Here is a 27,045-nt window from a genome sequence, read left to right as displayed (position 1 = left end):
GTGAGTTTCAAACACAGATTCAACCACAACAAGGGAGGTTTTTCAATGCCTCGCAAAGAAGGACACCAATTCGTAGATGGGTAAACATTTAAAAGCAAATTTTGAATATCCCTTTGAGCATGGTGAAGTTATTAATTACACTTTGGATGGAGTGTCAATACACCTAGCCACTACACATATACAGGTTTCCTTCTTAATTCAGTTGCCGGAGAGGAAGGAAATTGCTCTGGGATTTCACCATGAGGCCAATGGTGATTTTAAAACAGGAAAAAACTGAGGATGGATCAACAACATTGTAGTTACTCCACAATACTGACCTAAATGACTGAGTGAAAAGAAGGAATCCTGTACAACCCTGGTCCTGTTTTTGCACTACACAGCTGATTCAAATGGTCAACTCATCATTTTTTATTTTACCTTTATTTAACTAGGCAAGTCAGTTAAGAACAAATTCTTATTTTTAATGACGGTCTAGGAACAGTGGGTTAACTGCCTGTTCAGGGGCCGAATGACAGATTTGTACCTTGTCACCTCAGTGATTTTGAATTTGCTAGTCCAACGCTCTAACCACTTGGCTACCCTGCCGCCCCAATTATATCAATCATGAGGCTTTCATTTGAATCATGTTTGTAGTTCTAGAGCAAAAATTAAAATGTGCATCCCTTTGGGTGCCCAGGACCAGGATTGAGAACCACTGCTGTACAGAGTAAAACTATTACAAAACATGCATCCTGTTTTGCAATAAGCCACTAAAGTAAAAATGTGGCAAAGAAATAAACTTTTTATCCTGAATACAAAGTGTTATGTTTGGGGTAAATCCAACAAAACACATCACTGAGTACCACGCTTCAGATTTTCAAGCATGGTGGTGGCTGCATCATGTTATGGGTATAATTGTCATCGGCAAGGACGAGGGAGTTTTTTTTTTTAGGATACAAATAAACGTAATTGAGCTAAGCACAGGCAAAATCCTGAATGTTCCTGAGTGGCCTAGTTACAGTTTTGACTTAAATAGGCTTAAATCTATGTCAAGACTTGAACATGGCTGTCTAGCAATAATCAACAACCAACTTGACAGAGATTGAAGATTTTTTTTAAATTGTACAATCCAGGTCTGCAAAGCTCTTAGAGACTTACTCAGAAAGACTCACAGCTGTAGTCACTGCTAAAGGTGCTTCTGCAAAGTATTGAATCAGGGGTGTGAATACTTGTGTAAATTACCTGTATTTCTTAAAACATGTTTTCACTTTGTCATTATGGGGTATTGTGTGTAGATGGGTGATACGTGTTTTTATATTTAATCCATTTGAAATGCTGGCTGTAACACAACAAAATGTGGAATAAGTTAAGGGGTATGAATGCTTTCTGCCTCATGTCTGTCCTCTCAACCCTGTCTCTTCCTACATCCCACTGGTTCTCCAGTCTGTTTTGGTGTTAAATGCTGGCTGTAACACAACAAAATGTGGAATAAGTTAAGGGGTATGAATGCTTTCTGCCTCATGTCTGTCCTCTCAACCCTGTCTCTTCCTACTTCCCACTGGTTCTCCAGTCTGTTTTGGTGTTTCTTGTTACATGCTAATCAGTTCCTATAGGTCAACAGCTCTGCTTTGCTCTTGAAATGTTAGATTTCTTTTCTCCTTTAAAAAAAAATCAGTGGTATGAGAGTCTGATCATTTTTATATTTGGCATTCTAGGAACTATGTATTCCAGAAACGCTATGTGAAGTTTGATGGCAAAAATCTGCTGTACTTCGGCAGTGAAAAGGTAAGCTCCTTTTTCCTGAATGACGGACTGTACTGCATATTGATTGAGAGAACCAGGATTGTTCATCATGTGCCTCTTTACTATTCTCTCCAAGGACCCGTACCCCAAAGGAGTGATCCCTCTGGCCGCGATACAGATGGTCCGCATGGCCAAAGACCATAAATTTGAGATAGTGACAAGTCACAGGACGTTTGTCTTCCGGGCTGATAACGAAGGTAAACAAAAAGTACCTTTAACAACAGCAATTCAAATCTCACACACAAGCAACTACAGACATCAGTTGTCCCACTTCTCTACACTTCTCCCAAAGTTTGTACTTGCAAATTCCCCATCATTATTTTCCAAGCATTGGATATGTGTTAAATCCAAGTGTCCAAGTGCATATTTTTAGGAGAATGGTGTAAGATCGGGTCACAGCTATAGAGGAGTTCTCAGGGCATACAAGCAGAAACCAACCATGTGACAACCTCTATATTGGACAAAGGTTGACCTCATTATTTCAGTTACTGTCATAAACTCCTAGTAGAAACATCTTGTTTAGGACTTTATTTTAGGCTACTGATTCCTCTGGTATTTACCTATTAGGAAATGTTTTGGTATCAATAGATAGTTTCTGATACAATTGGTAACTGACTGGTACAGAAGGGTAGTTGGTTTGAATCCATACCACGCAAACAATAAATTCACATATTCTTCTTGTGTTATTACCATTTTACCATATACCATAATACTATCTTTCTACCTGTTCCCTCTCAGTGCAGAGACATCAGTGGTGCAGTACCCTACAGGGGAGGGTGAAGGAACAGCTTGTGTTCGGGCGCCCTCGCTTCGGTCCTGGCAGCCACTGTCAGAGGAGTGGTCCTCTGGAGCTCAAAGGGACCAAGTCAAAAGTCTACGTAGCCGTCAACACAGAGCAGGTCTGGCTGTACAAGAGTGAGCAGTGTTTTAGGAATGGGATTGGAATCACGCTGATCGAGGCCAGAGGAGCTACGATCAGAGACGGCAAAGGAAAGAGCTTTGACCTCATCACACCTTACAAAACATTCAGGTTCGTATTTACTGACATGGCAATAACACTTGTTTTTAAAACTCTTATTTTTATTTATTTTTTACACACATTTCTCTAGTTTTAGCAACAATAAAGTCTGTTTGTCATGCACTTCCTACACTGCTGTTTCCGAAAGAAAATGAAAAAAAATTGTGATTGATTGTCCCTGTAGTTTCACTGCTGAGTCTGAGCGGGATAAGAGGGACTGGATGGAGGCTGTACAGGAGTCCATAGCAGAGACCCTGTCTGACTACGAGGTGGCTGAGAAGATCTGGTCCAACAGGTTCAATAAGCTCTGTGCTGACTGCCAAGCAGTCAACCCTGACTGGGCCTCCATTAACCTCTGTGTTGTCATCTGTAAGAACTGTGCAGGTGAGACGGTGTTTCCCCTACTATTGTATAGGTGGGGCGGGCTCCCCCTCCCTAGCTCTGTTGCCCCCCCCCCTGCCTAAAAGAGTGGGGTTGCAGTTTGATGCATGAGGGCCTAGTTGGGTGTTGCTTTGGGGGACTTAGCGTCCCGCCTGGTGAATGTGACTGATGAGATAGCATTGGCAGCTGTTGGCCAGGTGTCTTAGTTATCAGCCCATTGTCATGAGCCACAACAGTTTAATTCTCACCTGTGGTGTTGTAGCACACCTGTGGTGTTGTAGCACACCTGTGGTGTTGTAGCACACCTGTGGTGTTGTAGCACACCTGTGCCAGGTGACGTGGTGTTGTAGCACACCTGTGGTGTTGTAGCACACCTGTGGTGTTGTAGCACACCTGTGGTGTTGTAGCACACCTGTGCCAGGTGACGTGGTGTTGTAGCACACCTGTGGTGTTGTAGCACACCTGTGGTGTTGTAGCACACCTGTGGTGTTGTAGCACACCTGTGCCAGGTGACGTGGTGTTGTAGCACACCTGTGCCAGGTGACGTGGTGTTGTAGCACACCTGTGCCAGGTGACGTGCTATATTGCTCTAGAAGTGTTTCCAAATACAAACATCATGTCCCTCTCTCGTGGTTCTCTCTAGCGAGGCAGCGCCTTGAGTGTCCTGTTACCAACACAATACCACTGTCTCGTACCAGGAGATTATGGAGGTCTTTTGTCCCCTTTCCCCTACAGGTCAACACAGAGGTCTGGGGACTATGGTGTCTAAAGTACAGAGCCTGAAACTGGACACCAGCGTGTGGAGCAACGAGATCGTACAGGTGAGAGGAAAGGGAACGGTTCTCCGGGGAAGGGGGCGGGAACGAGTCAGGAGGAAATGCTCATGTTTAATTTAGTCAAGCGGCAAACTATTTTCCAGGATACTGAGATTAGTTTGTTTTGTTGTGTATCAGGTACTTCTCGCCACTTTTACCTCCCAAAAAAATCCATTATATTGGAACAGTTTAAATATATTTTGAAGTTGAAAGTCAGATGATAGACTGGGAATATACTAAAACTCTCACGACTTCCCTTTTTTATTCTGTGTTTGTGTTCGTCAGCTCTTCATAATGTTGGGGAACGACCGAGCCAATGAGTTCTGGGCGGCCAGGCTATCTCCAGCTGATGGGTTAGACCGTGACGCCACACCGGACCAGCGGAAGGAGTTTATCATCCATAAGTACCGTGAGGGGCGCTACCGACACCCCCACCCCAACTTCAACACACAGGAGGAGCTGCTCAAGGTACAGGAACACAAATTGTATAGATTTAAAATGTATAGCTGCTATAAGAGGATTCAAAGGACATGTGTTGCGGGCTCCCGAGTGGCACGGTCTAAGGCACTGCATCTCAGTGCAAGAGGCGTCACTACGGTCCCTGGTTTGAATCCAGGCTGTAACGCAACTGGCCGTGATTGGGAGTCCCGTAGGGTAGCGCAGAATTGGCCCAGTGTCGCCTGGGTTTGGCCCTGGGTAGGCTGTCATTGTAAATAATAATTTGTTCTTAATAACTGACTTGCCGAGTTAAATAAGGGTTCAATATAATAAAAAGTATAGGCTATATTCGTATCATTAAACCCTTAATACTAGTGTACAAGGTTCACGAATGGAGAACATTTTCTAGTTTGTTATGAAGGAACAATTTAAATTATTATCTGTCTTGACTGCCTTGGTAGACTGCTGTGCCTCACAATAAAAACACATGGAGGGACCCTACCCTTATGGGGAAGAAACACATGGAGGGACCCTACCATTATGGGGAAGAAACACATGGAGGGACCCTACCCTTATGGAAAGAAACACATGGAGGGACCCTACCCTTATGGGGAAGAAACACATGGAGGGACCCTACCATTATGGGGAAGAAACACATGGAGGGACCCTACCCTTATGGGGAAGAAACACATGGAGGGACCCTACCATTATGGGGAAGAAACACATGGAGGGACCCTACCCTCACGGGAAGAAACACATGGAGGGACCCTACCATTATGGGGAAGAAACACATGGAGGGACCCTACCCTTATGGGGAAGAAACACATGGAGGGACCCTACCCTTATGGGGAAGAAACACATGGAGGGACCCTACCCTTATGGGGAAGAAACACATGGAGGGACCCTACCCTTATGGAAAAAACACATGGAGGGACCCTACCATTACGGAAGAAACACATGGAGGGACCCTACCCTTATGGGGAAGAAACACATGGAGGGACCCTACCATTATGGGGAAGAAACACATGGAGGGACCCTACCCTTATGGGGAAGAAACACATGGAGGGACCCTACCCTTATGGGGAAGAAACACATGGAGGGACCCTACCCTTATGGGGAAGAAACACATGGAGGGACCCTACCATTATGGGGAAGAAACACATGGAGGGACCCTACCATTATGGGGAAGAAACACATGGAGGGACCCTACCATTATGGGGAAGAAACACATGGAGGGACCCTACCCTTAGGGGGAAGAAACACATGGAGGGACCCTACCCTTATGGGGAAGAAACACATGGAGGGACCCTACCATTATGGGGAAGAAACACATGGAGGGACCCTACCCTTATGGAAAAAACACATGGAGGGACCCTACCCTCACAGTAAAAACACATGGAGGGACCCTACCCTTATGGAAAGAAACACATGGAGGGACCCTACCATTATGGGGAAGAAACACATGGAGGGACCCTACCCTCACGGGAAGAAACACATGGAGGGACCCTACCATTATGGGGAAGAAACACATGGAGGGACCCTACCCTTATGGGGAAGAAACACATGGAGGGACCCTACCCTTATGGAAAGAAATACATGGAGGGACCCTACCCTTATGGGGAAGAAACACATGGAGGGACCCTACCCTTATGGGGAAGAAACACATGGAGGGACCCTACCCTTATGGAAAGAAACACATGGAGGGACCCTACCCTTATGGAAAGAAACACATGGAGGGACCCTACCCTCACGGGAAGAAACACATGGAGGGACCCTACCATTATGGGGAAGAAACACATGGAGGGACCCTACCCTTATGGGGAAGAAACACATGGAGGGACCCTACCCTTATGGAAAGAAATACATGGAGGGACCCTACCCTTATGGAAAGAAATACATGGAGGGACCCTACCCTTATGGGGAAGAAACACATGGAGGGACCCTACCATTATGGGGAAGAAACACATGGAGGGACCCTACCATTATGGAAAGAAATACATGGAGGGACCCTACCCTTATGGAAATAAATACATGGAGGGACCCTACCCTTATGGAAATAAATACATGGAGGGACCCTACCCTTATGGGGAAGAAACACATGGAGGGACCCTACCCTTATGGAAAGAAATACATGGAGGGACCCTACCCTTATGGAAAGAAATACATGGAGGGACCCTACCCTTATGGGGAAGAAACACATGGAGGGACCCTACCCTTATGGGGAAGAAACACATGGAGGGACCCTACCCTTATGGGGAAGAAACACATGGAGGGACCCTACCATTATGGGGAAGAAACACATGGAGGGACCCTACCCTTACGGAAAGAAACACATGGAGGGACCCTACCCTTATGGGGAAGAAACACATGGAGGGACCCTACCATTATGGGGAAGAAACACATGGAGGGACCCTACCCTTATGGGGAAGAAACACATGGAGGGACCCTACCCTTATGGGGAAGAAACACATGGAGGGACCCTACCATTATGGGGAAGAAACACATGGAGGGACCCTACCATTATGGGGAAGAAACACATGGAGGGACCCTACCCTTACGGAAAAAACACATGGAGGGACCCTACCCTTATGGAAAAAACACATGGAGGGACCCTACCCTTACGGAAAAAACACATGGAGGGACCCTACCCTTACGGAAAAAACACATGGAGGGACCCTACCCTTATGGAAAAAACACATGGAGGGACCCTACCATTATGGGGAAGAAACACATGGAGGGACCCTACCCTTATGGAAAAAACACATGGAGGGACCCTACCCTCACAGTAAAAACACATGGAGGGACCCTACCCTTATGGAAAGAAACACATGGAGGGACCCTACCATTATGGGGAAGAAACACATGGAGGGACCCTACCCTTATGGAAAAAACACATGGAGGGACCCTACCCTCACAGTAAAAACACATGGAGGGACCCTACCCTTATGGAAAGAAACACATGGAGGGACCCTACCCTGATGGGGAAGAAACACATGGAGGGACCCTACCCTCACAGTAAAAACACATGGAGGGACCCTACCCTTATGGAAAGAAACACATGGAGGGACCCTACCCTTATGGAAAGAAACACATGGAGGGACCCTACCCTTACGGAAAGAAACACATGGAGGGACCCTACCCTTACGGAAAGAAACACATGGAGGGACCCTACCATTATGGGGAAGAAACACATGGAGGGACCCTACCCTTATGGGGAAGAAACACATGGAGGGACCCTACCATTATGGTAAAAACACATGGAGGGACCCTACCCTTATGGGGAAGAAACACATGGAGGGACCCTACCCTTATGGGGAAAAAACACATGGAGGGACCCTACCCTTATGGGGAAAAAACACATGGAGGGACCCTACCCTTATGGGGAAGAAACACATGGAGGGACCCTACCCTTATGGGGAAGAAACACATGGAGGGACCCTACCATTATGGGGAAGAAACACATGGAGGGACCCTACCATTATGGGGAAGAAACACATGGAGGGACCCTACCATTATGGGGAAGAAACACATGGAGGGACCCTACCATTATGGGAAAGAAACACATGGAGGGACCCTACCATTATGGGGAAGAAACACATGGAGGGACCCTACCCTTATGGGGAAGAAACACATGGAGGGACCCTACCCTTATGGGGAAGAAACACATGGAGGGACCCTACCCTTATGGGGAAGAAACACATGGAGGGACCCTACCCTGATGGGGAAGAAACACATGGAGGGACCCTACCCTTATGGGGAAGAAACACATGGAGGGACCCTACCCTCACAGTAAAAACACATGGAGGGACCCTACCATTATGGAAAGAAACACATGGAGGGACCCTACCATTATGGAAAGAAACACATGGAGGGACCCTACCCTCACAGTAAAAACACATGGAGGGACCCTACCATTATGGAAAGAAACACATGGAGGGACCCTACCATTATGGAAAGAAACACATGGAGGGACCCTACCCTCACAGTAAAAACACATGGAGGGACCCTACCATTATGGAAAGAAACACATGGAGGGACCCTACCCTTATGGAAAGAAACACATGGAGGGACCCTACCCTTATGGGGAAGAAACACATGGAGGGACCCTACCATTATGGGGAAGAAACACATGGAGGGACCCTACCCTTATGGGGAAGAAACACATGGAGGGACCCTACCCTTATGGGGAAGAAACACATGGAGGGACCCTACCATTATGGGGAAGAAACACATGGAGGGACCCTACCCTTATGGAAAGAAACACATGGAGGGACCCTACTCTTATGGGGAAGAAACACATGGAGGGACCCTACCATTATGGGGAAGAAACACATGGAGGGACCCTACCCTTATGGGGAAGAAACACATGGAGGGACCCTACCATTATGGGGAAGAAACACATGGAGGGACCCTACCCTCACGGAAGAAACACATGGAGGGACCCTACCATTATGGGGAAGAAACACATGGAGGGACCCTACCCTTATGGGGAAGAAACACATGGAGGGACCCTACCCTTATGGGGAAGAAACACATGGAGGGACCCTACCCTTATGGGGAAGAAACACATGGAGGGACCCTACCCTTATGGAAAAAACACATGGAGGGACCCTACCATTACGGAAGAAACACATGGAGGGACCCTACCCTTATGGGGAAGAAACACATGGAGGGACCCTACCATTATGGGGAAGAAACACATGGAGGGACCCTACCCTTATGGGGAAGAAACACATGGAGGGACCCTACCCTTATGGGGAAGAAACACATGGAGGGACCCTACCCTTATGGGGAAGAAACACATGGAGGGACCCTACCATTATGGGGAAGAAACACATGGAGGGACCCTACCATTATGGGGAAGAAACACATGGAGGGACCCTACCATTATGGGGAAGAAACACATGGAGGGACCCTACCCTTATGGGGAAGAAACACATGGAGGGACCCTACCCTTATGGGGAAGAAACACATGGAGGGACCCTACCATTATGGGGAAGAAACACATGGAGGGACCCTACCCTTATGGAAAGAAACACATGGAGGGACCCTACCCTTATGGGGAAGAAACACATGGAGGGACCCAACCATTATGGGGAAGAAACACATGGAGGGACCCTACCCTTATGGGGAAGAAACACATGGAGGGACCCTACCATTATGGGGAAGAAACACATGGAGGGACCCTACCCTCACGGGAAGAAACACATGGAGGGACCCTACCATTATGGGGAAGAAACACATGGAGGGACCCTACCCTTATGGGGAAGAAACACATGGAGGGACCCTACCATTATGGGGAAGAAACACATGGAGGGACCCTTCCCTTATGGAAAAAACACATGGAGGGACCCTACCCTCACAGTAAAAACACATGGAGGGACCCTACCCTTATGGAAAGAAACACATGGAGGGACCCTACCATTATGGGGAAGAAACACATGGAGGGACCCTACCCTTATGGAAAAAACACATGGAGGGACCCTACCCTCACAGTAAAAACACATGGAGGGACCCTACCCTTATGGAAAGAAACACATGGAGGGACCCTACCCTGATGGGGAAGAAACACATGGAGGGACCCTACCCTCACAGTAAAAACACATGGAGGGACCCTACCCTTATGGAAAGAAACACATGGAGGGACCCTACCCTTATGGAAAGAAACACATGGAGGGACCCTACCCTTACGGAAAGAAACACATGGAGGGACGCTACCCTTACGGAAAGAAACACATGGAGGGACCCTACCATTATGGGGAAGAAACACATGGAGGGACCCTACCATTATGGGGAAGAAACACATGGAGGGACCCTACCCTTATGGGGAAGAAACACATGGAGGGACCCTACCAATTATGGTAAAAACACATGGAGGAACCCTACCCTTATGGGGAAGAAACACATGGAGGGACCCTACCCTTATGGGGAAAAAACACATGGAGGGACCCTACCATTATGGGGAAGAAACACATGGAGGGACCCTACCCTTATGGGGAAGAAACACATGGAGGGACCCTACCATTATGGGGAAGAAACACATGGAGGGACCCTACCATTATGGGGAAGAAACACATGGAGGGACCCTACCCTTACGGAAAAAACACATGGAGGGACCCTACCCTTACGGAAAAAACACATGGAGGGACCTTACCCTTACGGAAAGAAACACATGGAGGGACCCTACCCTTATGGAAAGAAACACATGGAGGGACCCTACCCTTATGGAAAAAACACATGGAGGGACCCTACCCTTACGGAAAAAACACATGGAGGGACCTTACCCTTACGGAAAAAACACATGGAGGGACCCTACCCTTATGGAAAAAACACATGGAGGGACCCTACCCTCACAGTAAAAACACATGGAGGGACCCTACCCTTATGGAAAAAACACATGGAGGGACCCTACCCTCACAGTAAAAACACATGGAGGGACCCTACCCTTATGGAAAGAAACACATGGAGGGACCCTACCATTATGGGGAAGAAACACATGGAGGGACCCTACCCTTATGGAAAAAACACATGGAGGGACCCTACCCTCACAGTAAAAACACATGGAGGGACCCTACCCTTATGGAAAGAAACACATGGAGGGACCCTACCCTGATGGGGAAGAAACACATGGAGGGACCCTACCCTCACAGTAAAAACACATGGAGGGACCCTACCCTTATGGAAAGAAACACATGGAGGGACCCTACCCTTATGGAAAGAAACACATGGAGGGACCCTACCCTTACGGAAAGAAACACATGGAGGGACCCTACCCTTACGGAAAGAAACACATGGAGGGACCCTACCATTATGGGGAAGAAACACATGGAGGGACCCTACCCTTATGGGGAAGAAACACATGGAGGGACCCTACCATTATGGTAAAAACACATGGAGGGACCCTACCCTTATGGGGAAGAAACACATGGAGGGACCCTACCCTTATGGGGAAAAAACACATGGAGGGACCCTACCCTTATGGGGAAAAAACACATGGAGGGACCCTACCCTTATGGGGAAGAAACACATGGAGGGACCCTACCCTTATGGGGAAGAAACACATGGAGGGACCCTACCATTATGGGGAAGAAACACATGGAGGGACCCTACCCTTATGGGGAAGAAACACATGGAGGGACCCTACCCTTATGGGGAAGAAACACATGGAGGGACCCTACCCTTATGGGGAAGAAACACATGGAGGGACCCTACCCTTATGGGGAAGAAACACATGGAGGGACCCTACCCTCACAGTAAAAACACATGGAGGGACCCTACCATTATGGAAAGAAACACATGGAGGGACCCTACCATTATGGAAAGAAACACATGGAGGGACCCTACCCTCACAGTAAAAACACATGGAGGGACCCTACCATTATGGGGAAGAAACACATGGAGGGACCCTACCCTTATGGGGAAGAAACACATGGAGGGACCCTACCATTATGGGGAAGAAACACATGGAGGGACCCTACCATTATGGGGAAGAAACACATGGAGGGACCCTACCCTTACGGAAAAAACACATGGAGGGACCCTACCCTTACGGAAAAAACACATGGAGGGACCTTACCCTTACGGAAAGAAACACATGGAGGGACCCTACCCTTATGGAAAGAAACACATGGAGGGACCCTACCCTTATGGAAAAAACACATGGAGGGACCCTACCCTTACGGAAAAAACACATGGAGGGACCTTACCCTTACGGAAAAAACACATGGAGGGACCCTACCCTTATGGAAAAAACACATGGAGGGACCCTACCCTCACAGTAAAAACACATGGAGGGACCCTACCCTTATGGAAAAAACACATGGAGGGACCCTACCCTCACAGTAAAAACACATGGAGGGACCCTACCCTTATGGAAAGAAACACATGGAGGGACCCTACCCTGATGGGGAAGAAACACATGGAGGGACCCTACCCTCACAGTAAAAACACATGGAGGGACCCTACCCTTATGGAAAGAAACACATGGAGGGACCCTACCCTTATGGAAAGAAACACATGGAGGGACCCTACCCTTACGGAAAGAAACACATGGAGGGACCCTACCCTTACGGAAAGAAACACATGGAGGGACCCTACCATTATGGGGAAGAAACACATGGAGGGACCCTACCCTTATGGGGAAGAAACACATGGAGGGACCCTACCATTATGGTAAAAACACATGGAGGGACCCTACCCTTATGGGGAAGAAACACATGGAGGGACCCTACCCTTATGGGGAAAAAACACATGGAGGGACCCTACCCTTATGGGGAAAAAACACATGGAGGGACCCTACCCTTATGGGGAAGAAACACATGGAGGGACCCTACCCTTATGGGGAAGAAACACATGGAGGGACCCTACCATTATGGGGAAGAAACACATGGAGGGACCCTACCCTCACAGTAAAAACACATGGAGGGACCCTACCATTATGGAAAGAAACACATGGAGGGACCCTACCATTATGGAAAGAAACACATGGAGGGACCCTACCCTCACAGTAAAAACACATGGAGGGACCCTACCATTATGGAAAGAAACACATGGAGGGACCCTACCATTATGGAAAGAAACACATGGAGGGACCCTACCCTCACAGTAAAAACACATGGAGGGACCCTACCATTATGGAAAGAAACACATGGAGGGACCCTACCCTTATGGAAAGAAACACATGGAGGGACCCTACCCTTATGGGGAAGAAACACATGGAGGGACCCTACCATTATGGGGAAGAAACACATGGAGGGACCCTACCCTTACGGGGAAGAAACACATGGAGGGACCCTACCCTTATGGGGAAGAAACACATGGAGGGACCCTACCATTATGGGGAAGAAACACATGGAGGGACCCTACCCTTATGGGGAAGAAACACATGGAGGGACCCTACCCTTATGGGGAAGAAACACATGGAGGGACCCTACCCTTATGGGGAAGAAACACATGGAGGGACCCTACCCTTATGGGGAAGAAACACATGGAGGGACCCTACCCTTATGGGGAAGAAACACATGGAGGGACCCTACCCTTATGGGGAAGAAACACATGGAGGGACCCTACCCTGATGGGGAAGAAACACATGGAGGGACCCTACCCTTATGGGGAAGAAACACATGGAGGGACCCTACCCTTATGGGGAAGAAACACATGGAGGGACCCTACCCTTATGGGGAAGAAACACATGGAGGGACCCTACCCTTATGGGGAAGAAACACATGGAGGGACCCTACCCTTATGGGGAAGAAACACATGGAGGGACCCTACCCTTATGGGGAAGAAACACATGGAGGGACCCTACCCTTATGGGGAAGAAACACATGGAGGGACCCTACCATTATGGGGAAGAAACAATTGGAGGGACCCTACCCTTATGGGGAAGAAACACATGGAGGGACCCTACCCTTATGGGGAAGAAACACATGGAGGGACCCTACCCTTATGGGGAAGAAACACATGGAGGGACCCTACCATTATGGGGAAGAAACACATGGAGGGACCCTACCATTATGGGGAAGAAACACATGGAGGGACCCTACCCTTATGGGGAAGAAACACATGGAGGGACCCTACCCTTATGGGGAAGAAACACATGGAGGGACCCTACCATTATGGGGAAGAAACACATGGAGGGACCCTACCATTATGGGGAAGAAACACATGGAGGGACCCTACCCTTATGGGGAAGAAACACATGGAGGGACCCTACCATTATGGGGAAGAAACACATGGAGGGACCCTACCCTTATGGGGAAGAAACACATGGAGGGACCCTACCCTTATGGGGAAGAAACACATGGAGGGACCCTACCCTTATGGGGAAGAAACACATGGAGGGACCCTACCATTATGGGGAAGAAACACATGGAGGGACCCTACCATTATGGGGAAGAAACACATGGAGGGACCCTACCCTTATGGGGAAGAAACACATGGAGGGACCCTACCCTTATGGGGAAGAAACACATGGAGGGACCCTACCATTATGGGGAAGAAACACATGAATTTCACGTGATCACATGTGAATTTAATGTGATTACACGAAACGTGAGCACATGTGAAGCCTTCCAAAAAACAATTCTAGTCGAAATATGTATCCTTACAACAACAAAAAAACATGATTTCACATGTGGAAAATCATATGATTTCACATGAAATTTCACGTGTGAAATCATGTGATTTTCTCTCTGTAAGGATACGCATTTAGACTAGATGGTATTGGTGGTAGTTTTAGTATCTGTAACCTATCATGCAGCTAGACATTTACCCCAACAATAATGACATGGAATGTGCTTTTGAAACTAAAACAATTAGAGTAGATAAAGGGGGGGGGGTACACATTTAGGGAGGCAGTTGAATGGAGAGGGGACTTTTTGGAATTTGGGCTGAAAGTCTGTCCCCGTGGCTGTGGATGCTTTTAGTGGTGCGTACATACTGTGTGTGTGTGGTGCGTCAGCCTAATGCTCCCCCCCCCCCCACCTCTCTCTCTACAATGCAGGTTCTGTGTACTGCTGTGACCCAGCAGAACCTGCTGAAGACAGTCACCCAGATCTTCACCGAGGCAGAGACTGTCCGATCCCGCCTCGCTGCCTCTAATGGATATGACAAGCATGTGTCTCAGGAATACTCCTGTTCACAGGACACCTCTGGTAAGGCAGGGGACAGGCTTGATCTGCCTACTGGACACCTTTTTTTTTTTTTTTTTTTTACTGCGTTATGTCACTATTATGTGACCGTACAGTATAAGGTCGTGTACTCAGCAATGGTTTGATAAAGAAACGGTTATCATCAGAACATTTGTCTGTCCAGTTTGTGAAATCTATACCTACTTTTTTTTTAATATATATATTTCTGTGATTTAAAAAAAAATGTAATTGAAGAATTCTGTGAAATTATTTAATCGTAGAGCTATTTCACCAAGGGTGTTTACCGAGCTGCTTTTCTGGACGTTTTTGAGTGTTTTGTTGCAGGTTTGTGTATCCTGGAACCGTTTTGCTAGCCGAGCCTTTGTGATGTAACAGTTGGGTCTTCCTCTGTATGTTCGCCTGTAGAGCTGCTGGAGTAAAAGATTAACAGAGTTCATGCTTTCACTGTTCAAACAGCACAACTAGAATAATAGAGGGGGAAAAACACATTTTTTAAAAACAGAAACATTTCTAAACAACCCATCTGCTTTTCAATTAATAAGTTAAATGAAATGAAGCATCGCGTTTCTTATCATTTCTAAAGTATGTGTCGTCTTGTAAATGTGTTTTTATTATGACTTATTCATGAAAGGTGTTATAAAGTTTGACTTAATGTTTTGCCCTGTTTGCCTTAGACCACAACGTCGATGGCTAGACTCAAAACTTGTCCATATCTTCTTCATGTTGTTCTCTGCTGTTTTCCTCAGACCACAGTGTCTATGATGAGATTATGCAGACCGTGCTGCACTCCGGCTACCTCTACAAGTCAGCCTCAATGAACAAAGGGACATTATCCAGGAAAACCCGAGAAGGTAGGCCTGTGTGTGTGTGTGTGTGTGTGTGTGTGTGTGTGTGTGTGTGTGTGTGTGTGTGTGTGTGTGTGTGTGTGTGTGTGTGTGTGTGTGTGTGTGTGTGTGTGTGTGTGTGTGTGTGTGTGTTGATGGGTGCTAACAGCACACCACTTGGCACGGGTTGAATAGAGGAATACTGTCTCCTCAGTAACATCAGTATAAAGGCCTGTAGAGGACAAAGTACTTTATACGACCAAATACTGACTGGGCCAATACTATTCTGTTAGGAAATACACTACTCACTGTTAGTGGCTGGAGTCTCTACAGTAAAACAGAGTTTTGTGATGTAGATAGTTACTTGTAGTTTATTTCTCTTTAAAAACACAGCCCGTCATAAAATTCAAAAAGTTAATTTATTTAGAAAGGTACCTCGAATTCCCGTCTTCCTTGTATTTGTTCGCTCTAATAGCCGAAAGATGGAGATTCTGAAGTATGGCAACGCATGACTATCAAGTAAGTAACAGGCTATGTTTTTGCTGTTATTTGCCCCCCCACCCCCCAGATTTCCAGAAGTACTGGTGCACGGTGGAGAGGTGTCTTCTGTTCTATGAGTCTGACCGATGTCCTGATCCAAGCATGAAGATCAACGTCAAAGACATCGTCTGTCTGGGGGTCAGCAGGCCGGACTCCTGCAACAACAACGGCTTCATTGACAGGTTAGAGGACCAATCATGGCACAGTAACTAATGTAGGCGGCCAATCACACTGTCTTATCTCAAACACGCACGAGGCGAAAGGATACCTTTTTAGCTTGATATGGTAATACCGCCACTCAACGTACAGGCATCTACCAACTAGTGTTGATCTAATGCCCGTCACGTATGTTCCTGGGTGTTGTTGTAGGTTTCTCTATACGTTTCAACTGTACCTGTCCTCAGAGAAGCTCTATCAGTTTGGATTGGTAACTCCTGATGCACTGCAATGCTGGGTCAAGGCCATCGGAAAGGTATGAGATTACTCTGTATCCCCAAAAGAGTGCAATGCCTGCACACTGACACGGCCAATTCTCAACTTTACTGATGTACAGTGCCTTGCGAAAGTATTCGGCCCCCTTGAACTTTGCGACCTTTTGCCACATTTCAGGCTTCAAACATAAAGATATATAAAACTGTATTTTTTTGTGAAGAATCAACAACAAGTGGGACACCATCATGAAGTGGAACGACATTTATTGGATATTTCAAACTTTTTTAACAAATCAAAAACTGAAAAATTGGGCGTGCAAAATTATTCAGCCCCCTTAAGTTAATACTTTGTAGCGCCACCTTTTGCGGCGATTACAGCTGTAAGTTGCTTGGGGTATGTCTCTATCAGTTTTGCACATTGAGAGACTGAAATTTTTTCCCATTCCTCCTTGCAAAACAGCTCGAGCTCAGTGAGGTTGGATGGAGAGCATTTGTGAACAGCAGTTTTCAGTTCTTTCCACAGATTCTCGATTGGATTCAGGTCTGGACTTTGACTTGGCCATTCTAACACCTGGATATGTTTATTTTTGAACCATTCCATTGTAGATTTTTATGTTTGAAGCCTGAAATGTGGCAAAAGGTCGCAAAGTTCAAGGGGGCCGAATACTTTCGCAAGGCACTGTAGTTAGAGCTCTTCCAGCTCACAACGTTGTAATGTCCCTCTGCATAAAGCCCCCCCTTTACAGTGAAGTGTTCCCTCCTTTCTGACCAACACCGACTATGTACTGTACTAGCCTGGGATGTGTCTGTTGTAATGTTCCCTACTGTATTTGAACCACTTCCTGTGTTGTCATCCTCAGGCCGCCACACCTTTAAGCTGCCATTGCCTGCTAGCGAGGGAGTTTGAGCGGGTGGGAGTGCTGCGTTACAAGGCCATGCGAGACCCTTCTCAATGGAAAGAGGGATATTTTGTCCTTCAGAAGTCTAACCTCTTCATCTGCCCAGGGAACGACGGAGCAGCTGAGGACATTATCAACCTTAAACGTCTGCAAGAGCTCAGTGAGTCTCCTGTCCTGACCAAAGCTTTACGGGCACTGTGTGGTAATGCAGTTGCTCAAATACTCTTGGGCAACTCCTTACTGAAACATTGACCATGTTATGCCCCAACTAGGGATTGCAATAAAGCTGCCAACAAAGGAAGTACTATAGTCATTCAAAACCCGTCCGACTATAAAGAGAGAGCCTACTGCCAGCTTGAGACATTTCTCTGCCTTAACTACACCAAGCACTGTTTTCTTTGAGCAACTGTTTGCTGATGAGTGATTTGGTCCGTCTTCCATTTGTTCTGTGTTTGTCTCCTAGGTATAGTAACTGAGAACCAAAACCATGAGAAGAAGGAAATTCTGGTTTTGGTTGAAAAAGGAAGGTTAGTTTTCAGTCTCTTCCTGTTGTCATTCAATACATATGTAATTACACAAGTATGTCAACATATCAAGGCTAGTTTGACGCCTAAAGTATACCCAGCCAGGGGGGAATGGAAATTCCAGGATGAGAATAATTTGACCATGAAAATCATTTTTGGGGGGGGGGAGCTGGATTGAGTGATTTTACAGTAGTGATTTTCTCTGAAACTTCACCTCTTGAGTATCGACATGTCCCACCCCACTCCCCACTCCACCCCAGAACGCTTCACCTCCAGGGGATGGGTCGGTTAGACTTCTCCCTGTGGTACGCAGACATCCAGAGAGCTGCTGGAGGGAAGGGCAACACCCTGAGAGAACAGCAGCTCAGCAGGAATGATATCCCCATCATCGTAGACAGCTGCATCGCCTTCATCACACAGTATGGTAAGGGAAGAGTCTGGGTATTCTGCTCCATTACACAGTATAGTAAGGGAAGGGTCTGGGTATTCTACTCCATTACACAGTATAGTAAGGGAAGAGTCTGGGTATTCCACTCCATTACACAGTATAGTAAGGGAGGGGTCTGGGTATTCTACTCCATTACACAGTATAGTAAGGGAAGAGTCTGGGTATTCTGCTCCATTACGCATTATAGTAAGGGAAGGGTCTGGGTATTCTACTCCATTACACAGTATAGTAAGGGAAGATTCTGTGTATTCTACTCCATTACACAGTATAGTAAGGGAAGTGTCTGGGTATTCTACTCCATTACACAGTATAGTAAGGGAAGAGTCTGGGTATTCTACTCCATTACACAGTATGATAAGGGAAGAGTCTAGGGAATTCTACTTCATCACGCAGTATGGTAAGGGAAGAGTCTGGGTATTCTACTCCATTACGCAGTATGGTAAGGGAAGAGTCTGGGTATTCTACTCCATTACACAGTATAGTAAGGGAAGAGTCTGGGTATTCTACTCCATTACACAGTATAGTAAGGGAAGAGTCTGGGTATTCTACTCCATTACACAGTATAGTAACGGAAGAGTCTGGGTATTCTACTCCATTACACAGTATAGTAAGGGAAGAGTCTGGGTATTCTACTCCATTACACAGTATAGTAAGGGAAGAGTCTGGGTATTCTACTCCATTATACAGTATAGTAAGGGAAGAATCTGGGTATTCTACTCCATTACACAGTATAGTAATGGAAGAGTCTGGGTATTCTACTCCATTACACAGTATAGTAAGGGAAGAGTCTGGGTATTCTACTCCATTACACAGTATAGTAAGGGAAGAGTCTGGGTATTCTACTCCATTACACAGTATAGTAAGGGAAGAGTCTGGGTATTCTACTCCATTACACAGTATAGTAAGGGAAGAGTCTGGATATTCTACTCCATTACACAGTATAGTAAGGGAAGAGTCTGGGTATTCCACTCCATTACACAGTATAGTAAGGGATAGAGGATTCTGCATTGTCCAGTGATCTTGTGGATCCGTCATAGGATCCACAGCATTTAATAAATTTTTAGTGGAGGTAATCCTTTATATGAAAGTATACAATACCAATGTATATAAAGGGGTTTATAAATAGTTCATCCATTCATTTTAACTCTGCAGTGGCCTGTGTACTGAAGGGTTTCTTATCCCAGTTTAGCTGTACTTTACACCAACCAGAGACAGGAGATACTAGCTGATGACTGATCTGTACTGGATCTGATGTGTGATCTGCTCGTCAGGTCTGGGTCACGAGGGGATCTACAGGAAGAACGGAGCCACGTCCAGGATCAAACTACTGATGGAGGAGTTCAGGAACGATGCTCGCAACGTCAAGCTCCGGATCGGGGATAACTTCATAGAGGATGTGACTGACGTGTTGAAGAGGTTCTTCAGGGAGATAGACGACCCCATCTTCATGGCTGACCTGCATCAGCTATGGAAGGAGGCTGTCAGTAAGTACAGGAGTCTCTGGCAAAAAGAGATTTAATCTCAGTGAGACTAACATCTGTTAATAAAGGCTGTAATCTCAGACGGGGCACATGAAGCTATTATTTTGTTTCTGTCACTGACTTAATCAAATCAAAGTTTATTTGTCACGTGCGCCGAATACAACAGGTGTAGTAGACCTCACAGTGAAATGCTGAATGCAACAGGTGTAGTAGACCTCACAGTGAAATGCTGAATACAACAGGTGTAGTAGACCTCACAGTGAAATGCTGAATGCAACAGGTGTAGTAGACCTTACAGTGAAATGCTGAATACAACAGGTGTAGTAGACCTTACAGTGAAATGCCGAATACAACAGGTGTAGTAGACCTTACAGTGAAATGCCGAATACAACAGGTGTAGTAGACCTCACAGTGAAATGCTGAATACAACAGGTGTAGCAGATCTCACAGTGAAATGCTGAATACAACAGGTGTAAGTAGACCTTACAGTGAAATGCTGAATACAACAGGTGTAGGTAGACCTTACAGTGAAATGCTGAATACAACAGGTGTAGCAGATCTCACAGTGAAATGCTGAATACAACAGGTGTAGTAGACCTTACAGTGAAATGCTGAATACAACAGGTGTGGTAGAACTTACGGTGAAATGCTGAATACAACAGGTGTAGTAGACCTCACAGTGAAATGCTGAATGCAACAGGTGTAGTAGACCTTACAGTGAAATGCCGAATACAACAGGTGTAGTAGACCTTACAGTGAAATGCCGAATACAACAGGTGTAGTAGACCTCACAGTGAAATGCTGAATACAACAGGTGTAGCAGATCTCACAGTGAAATGCTGAATACAACAGGTGTAAGTAGACCTTACAGTGAAATGCTGAATACAACAGGTGTAGTAGACCTTACAGTGAAATGCTGAATACAACAGGTGTGGTAGAACTTACGGTGAAATGCTGAATACAACAGGTGTAGGTAGACCTTACAGTGACATGCTGAATACAACAGGTGTAGTAGACCTTACAGTGAAATGCTGAATACAACAGGTGTAGTAGACCTTACAGTGACATGCTGAATACAACAGGTGTAGTAGACCTTACAGTGAAATGCTGAATACAACAGGTGTAGTAGACCTTACAGTGAAATGCTGAATACAACAGGTGTAGTAGACCTTACAGTGAAATGCTGAATACAACAGGTGTAGTAGACCTTACAGTGAAATGCTGAATACAACAGGTGTAGGTAGACCTCACAGTGAAATGCTGAATGCAACAGGTGTAGTAGACCTTACAGTGACATGCTGAATACAACAGGTGTAGTAGACCTTACAGTGAAATGCTGAATACAACAGGTGTAGTAGAACTTACAGTGAAATGCTGAATACAACAGGTGTAGTAGACCTTAAAGTGAAATGCTGAATACAACAGGTGTAGTAGACCTTACAGTGAAATGCTGAATACAACAGGTGTAGTAGACCTTACAGTGAAATACTGAATACAACAGGTGTAGTAGACCTTACAGAGAAATGCTGAATACAACAGGTGTAGTAGACCTTACAGTGAAATACTGAATACAACAGGTGTAGTAGACCTTACAGTGAAATGCTTATTGACAGGCCCCTAACCAACAGTGCCACATTTAAGTTAAAAAAAAAAAGGTATTCGTTGAACAATAGGTAAGTAAATAAATAAAAATAACAGTAAAAGAAGACAGTAGCGATAACAGTAGAGAGGCTATATACAGTAGAGAGGCTATATACAGTAGAGAGGCTATATACAGTAGAGAGGCTATATACAGTAGAGAGTCTATATACAGTAGCTATATACAGTAGAGAGGCTATATACAGTAGAGAGGCTATATACAGTAGAGGCTATATACAGTAGAGGCTATATACAGTAGAGGCTATATACAGTAGAGAGGCTATATATACAGTAGCGATAACAGTAGAGGCTATATACAGTAGATGCTATATACAGGAGAGGGGCTATATACAGGAGAGGGGCTATATACAGTAGAGAGGCTATATACAGTAGAGAGGCTATATACAGTAGAGAGGCTATAACAGTAGAGAGGCTATATACAGTAGAGAGGCTATATACAGTAGAGGGGCTATACACAGTAGAGAGGCTATATACAGTAGAGGCTATATACAGGAGAGAGGCTATATACAGGAGAGAGGCTATATACAGGAGAGAGGCTATATACAGTAGAGAGGCTATATACAGTAGAGAGGCTATATACAGTAGAGAGGCTATATACACGGTTAGTCGGGCTGATTGACCTAGTCGTCTTGGTCCCCTTATAGGGCTTCCACCAAACTGTGTCACTGGTGCTCATCAGGCTGTACCACAACGTATCCTTTTGAAATCTAACTGTTCCCGTTTGTCCCTTTTTTGTATAGGAACAGCCAAGGATAAGAACCAGCGTCTGGACAGATACAAGGAGATCATCCGTAGTTTACCTCGAGTCAACAGGACTACCCTGGCTGCTCTCATCAGCCACCTCTACAGGTCTGTATACCCTCAGTGTTAACAGGTCTCTCATCAGCCACCTCTACAGAGCCTCAAACGGGACCTGTTGTAATGTTTAGACAATATCACTGGAAACTAAGCAGAGTTGCGGTCAATTCAATTTCAATTCAGTCAACTGAAATTCACATTTTCGTAACTTTTCAGTCTACTTCCTGAATTAAATGAATTGACCCAAACCCTGAACAGTACCATTTATCATACTTCAACCTTACTGCCAAGTTGTCAACTTTTTGCCATTATTTGTTCACTCTCTGTCTCTCTCTGTCTCTCTCTGCCTCTCTCTCTGCCTCTGCCTCTCTCTCTGTCTCTCTCTCTGCCTCTGTCTCTCTCTCTGTCTCTCTCTCTGTCTCTCTCTCTGTCTCTCTCTCTGTCTCTCTCTCTGTCTCTCTCTCTCTCTCTCTGCCTCTGCCTCTCTCTGTCTCTCTCTCTGCCTCTGCCTCTCTCTGTCTCTCTCTCTGCCTCTGCCTCTCTCTGTCTCTCTCTCTGTCTCTCTCTCTGTCTCTGTCTGTCTCTCTCTCTCTCTCTCTCTCTCTCTCTCTCTCTCTCTCTCTGTCTCTCTCTCTGTCTCTCTCTCTGTCTCTCTCTCTGTCTCTCTCTCTGTCTCTCTCTGTCTCTCTCTGCCTCTGCCTCTCTCTCTGCCTCTCTCTCTGCCTCTCTCTCTGTCTCTCTCTCTGCCTCTCTCTCTGTCTCTCTCTCTGTCTCTCTCTCTCTCTCTGTCTCTCTCTCTGCCTCTCTCTCTGTCTGTCTCTCTCTCTGCCTCTCTCTCTGTCTCTCTCTCTCTCTCTCTGTCTCTCTCTCTCTCTCTGTCTCTCTGTCTCTCTGTCTCTCTCTCTCTCTCTCTCTCTCTCTCTCTCTGTCTCTCTGTCTCTCTGTCTCTCTGTCTCTCTGTCTCTCTGTCTCTCTGTCTCTCTGTCTCTCTCTCTCTCTCTCTCTGTCTGTCTGTCTCTCTGTCTCTCTATCTCTGTCTGTCTGTCTCTCTCTCTCTGTCTCTGTCTCTCTCTGCCTGTCGGTCCAGGGTTCAGAAGTGTGCAGACCTGAACCAGATGTGTACCAAGAACCTGTCACTGCTGTTTGCCCCCAGCCTCTTTCAGACAGACGGGAAAGGAGAACACGAGGTGAAGATCGTTGAAGACCTCATAGACAACTACCTATATGTCTTTGATGTGAGTATAGTCGAACCAGAGAAGGTCTACGCTCAAATGCTTCACATAGAAATCAGGGTTGTGCTCCATAAAGTAGAAAGCATTTTGAATGGATTGAAACGGGTACTACCTACCAGAATTTGTCCAATCAGAGCACAGATGTTCCCATTCCACTGCAAACTGTTTTGCTACAGTGTGCCCGGCTGAACATGGCCCAGGTCAATCTGTTCTGTAATCTAATGAATCATTAGTAAATGTTTAACTGTGTTTGTTCAGATTGATGAGGAGCAACAGACCCAGATAGAACTGGAGCTCAGCCTCATCACCACCTGGAAGGACACACAGGTACACTGTACGAAGGGTTTCTAAACCGTTTCTATAATGATTTATGAAGGGCCGTAAAAGGTTATAACAGATTGGTTTGACAAACGGTTGTCTGTGTATCCTGTCTGTGCAGCTGTCCCAAGCAGGTGACCTGATCATTGAAGTGTACCTGGAGAAGAAGATGGCAGACAGCTGCATCACTCTCAAGGTAAGTGGAGACAGGTTATCTTCTGATTTTATTTAATGAAAGGTGCTGTTATTATTTAGCCACATGGTGATGCCCCCCCCCCCCCCCCTCCTCCACTAGTCTCTCAATCACCTATGAGTAGCTCACCAATCAATTCTACATGTCATTAACATAAAGCTACTGGGTAATCCAACCAAACCCGTATGGACATTATCCCACCCCTGGTTAGCCGCTGTTGACTTAAAAAAGCCAAACTTAACACAATATCTTCCTATTTATTTCCAACAACATTGCACCGTCTGTTTGTTTGTTGAGCACGTTCGTCTATCACTCTGTATGTAGCCAGTTAGCGACGCTTATGATAACCTTCTTGTGGGTAGACAAAAACCTTTACCCCCCCCCCCCCCAAAAAAAACCTTCTCAATTAAATGCAAAGTAGTTTTACCCAACATAACTAAAGGGAAAGGGGGATACCTAGTCAATTGTACATCTGAATGCCTTCAACTGAAATGTGTCTTCAACTATATCGTGATTATTTGGATCAATTGGGTGGAGATTGTTCTGCTTTGGCACGTGCTGCAGCAGTGGACCTAACGGCAGAAACATCATGAGACTGACACATTCCTCTCTTGCTCGATGCGCAGTTGAAGGGGAATTACACTTAAACATTTTGTTTCGTTTTTTATTCCAGACCTTTATGGTGTCTGGTTCTCTGTAGCTTTCTCTTTACGCTGTCTGGTTCTGTGTAGCTTTCTCTTTATGGTTTCTGGTTCTCTGTAGCTTTCTCTTTATGGTTTCTGGTTCTGTGTAGCTTTCTCTTTATGGTTTCTGGTTCTGTGTACCTTTCTCTTTACGCTGTCTGGTTCTCTGTAGCTTTCTCTTTACGCTGTCTGGTTCTCTGTAGCTTTCTCTTTATGGATTCTGGTTCTGTGTAGCTTTCTCTTTACGCTCTCTGGTTCTCTGTAGCTTTCTCTTTATGGTGTCTGGTTCTGTGTAGCTTTCTCTTTATGGTTTCTGGTTCTGTGTAGCTTTCTCTTTACGCTGTCTGGTTCTGTGTAGCTTTCTCTTTACGCTGTCTGGTTCTGTGTAGCTTTCTCTTTATGGTGTCTGGTTCTCAGTAGCTTTCTCTTTATGGTGTCTGGTTCTCTGTAGCTTTCTCTTTATGGTTTCTGGTTCTCTGTAGATTTCTCTTTATGGTGTCTGGTTCTGTGTAGCTTTCTCTTTATGGTTTCTGGTTCTCTGTAGCTTTCTCTTTACGCTGTCTGGTTCTCTGTAGCTTTCTCTTTATGGTGTCTGGTTCTCAGTAGCTTTCTCTTTACGGTGTCTGGTTCTCTGTAGCTTTCTCTTTACGGTGTCTGGTTCTCTGTAGCTTTCTCTTCACGGTGTCTGGTTCTCTGTAGCTTTCTCTTCACGGTGTCTGGTTCTCTGTAGCTTTCTCTTCACGGTGTCTGGTTCTCTGTAGCTTTCTCTTTACGGTGTCTGGTTCTCTGTAGGTATCTCCAACCATGGGTGCTGAGGAGTTGACTAACCAGGTCCTGTACATGAGGAATGTCCCAGCAGGGGAGAAGGACGTGTGGCTGACTTTCGAGGCCATATATGAAGGACAACTGGGTGAGGAGCATTATATTACCATCTCTCTGACTGGGTGAGGAGCATTATATTACCATCTCTCTCTCTCTGACTGGGTGAGGAGCATTATATTACCATCTCTCTCTCTCTGACTGGGTGAGGAGCATTATATTACCATCTCTCTGTCTGGGTAAGGAGCATTATATTACCATCTCTCTCTCTGACTGGGTGAGGAGCATTATATTACCATCTCTCTCTCTCTGACTGGGTGAGGAGCATTATATTACCATCTCTCTCTCTGACTGGGTGAGGAGCTTTATATTACCATCTCTCTCTCTGACTGGGTGAGGAGCTTTATATTACCATCTCTATCTCTCTGACTGGGTGAGGAGCTTTATATTACCATCTCTATCTCTCTGACTGGGTGAGGAGCATTATATTACCATCTCTCTCTCTCTGACTGGGTGAGGAGCATTATATTACCATCTCTCTGACTGGGTGAGGAGCATTATATTACCATCTCTCTCTCTGACTGGGTGAGGAGCATTATATTACCATCTCTCTCTCTGACTGGGTGAGGAGCATTATATTACCATCTCTCTCTCTCTGACTGGGTGAGGAGCATTATATTACTATATCTGACTGGGAAATACTATAGAAAGTCTAAAAACTAAACTACCACTGTAAAAAGTAAATAAAGTGAAACTATACAGTATCATGTCCTGGAATGTCCTTCTGTGGAATACAACTGGACTGTGAGAAAGTCTTCATGTTTCAAAGAGAAGCTATCCCAGAATGGTTGTATATATTCTGTAGAGCGCCCCCTACACCCCAAAGAGAAGCTATCCCAGAATGGTTGTTTATATAATGTTTCTTCTGCAGAGCGCCCCCTACACCCCAAAGAGAAGGTGCTGGAGCAGGCTCTACAGTGGTGTAAAATGGCTGATCCTAGTTCAGCTTACCTGGTGGTGAAGAGAGTTCCCAGAGGAGAGGGCATCAACATCCTCACTGGTAAATACTGCACAGCACTGAGAAAGAACAAGCTATTGAGCTTTATCTAT

The 27,045-nt window shown here is 45.8% G+C and overlaps 1 protein-coding gene across 3 annotated transcripts in view; it reads left to right on the top strand.

Annotated features, from left to right (window-relative positions):
- The window catches only part of LOC135526758 (arf-GAP with Rho-GAP domain, ANK repeat and PH domain-containing protein 3-like), a 115,157-nt gene that overhangs the window by 79,231 nt on the left and 8,881 nt on the right, over positions 1-27,045 (top strand). For all 3 annotated transcript variants that reach the window (XM_064955389.1, XM_064955390.1, XM_064955391.1), the window contains 20 exons: positions 1,695-1,764; positions 1,859-1,979; positions 2,521-2,812; positions 2,985-3,184; positions 3,917-4,002; positions 4,282-4,464; positions 14,939-15,089; positions 15,833-15,937; positions 16,479-16,632; positions 16,820-16,922; positions 17,742-17,940; positions 18,244-18,307; positions 18,565-18,728; positions 20,024-20,236; positions 22,633-22,741; positions 23,778-23,925; positions 24,181-24,249; positions 24,362-24,436; positions 25,909-26,026; positions 26,867-26,995. In XM_064955389.1, coding sequence (XP_064811461.1) covers positions 1,695-1,764; positions 1,859-1,979; positions 2,521-2,812; positions 2,985-3,184; positions 3,917-4,002; positions 4,282-4,464; positions 14,939-15,089; positions 15,833-15,937; positions 16,479-16,632; positions 16,820-16,922; positions 17,742-17,940; positions 18,244-18,307; positions 18,565-18,728; positions 20,024-20,236; positions 22,633-22,741; positions 23,778-23,925; positions 24,181-24,249; positions 24,362-24,436; positions 25,909-26,026; positions 26,867-26,995 — 2,753 coding nt within the window. The remainder of the gene's footprint in view (positions 1-1,694; positions 1,765-1,858; positions 1,980-2,520; positions 2,813-2,984; positions 3,185-3,916; positions 4,003-4,281; positions 4,465-14,938; positions 15,090-15,832; positions 15,938-16,478; positions 16,633-16,819; positions 16,923-17,741; positions 17,941-18,243; positions 18,308-18,564; positions 18,729-20,023; positions 20,237-22,632; positions 22,742-23,777; positions 23,926-24,180; positions 24,250-24,361; positions 24,437-25,908; positions 26,027-26,866; positions 26,996-27,045) is intronic.

This window comes from Oncorhynchus masou, chromosome 32 (genome assembly GCF_036934945.1).
Source record: "Oncorhynchus masou masou isolate Uvic2021 chromosome 32, UVic_Omas_1.1, whole genome shotgun sequence".
In the NCBI taxonomy this organism is placed as follows: Eukaryota; Metazoa; Chordata; class Actinopteri; order Salmoniformes; family Salmonidae; genus Oncorhynchus; species Oncorhynchus masou.
This window is presented reverse-complemented; position numbering and strand designations above follow the sequence as displayed.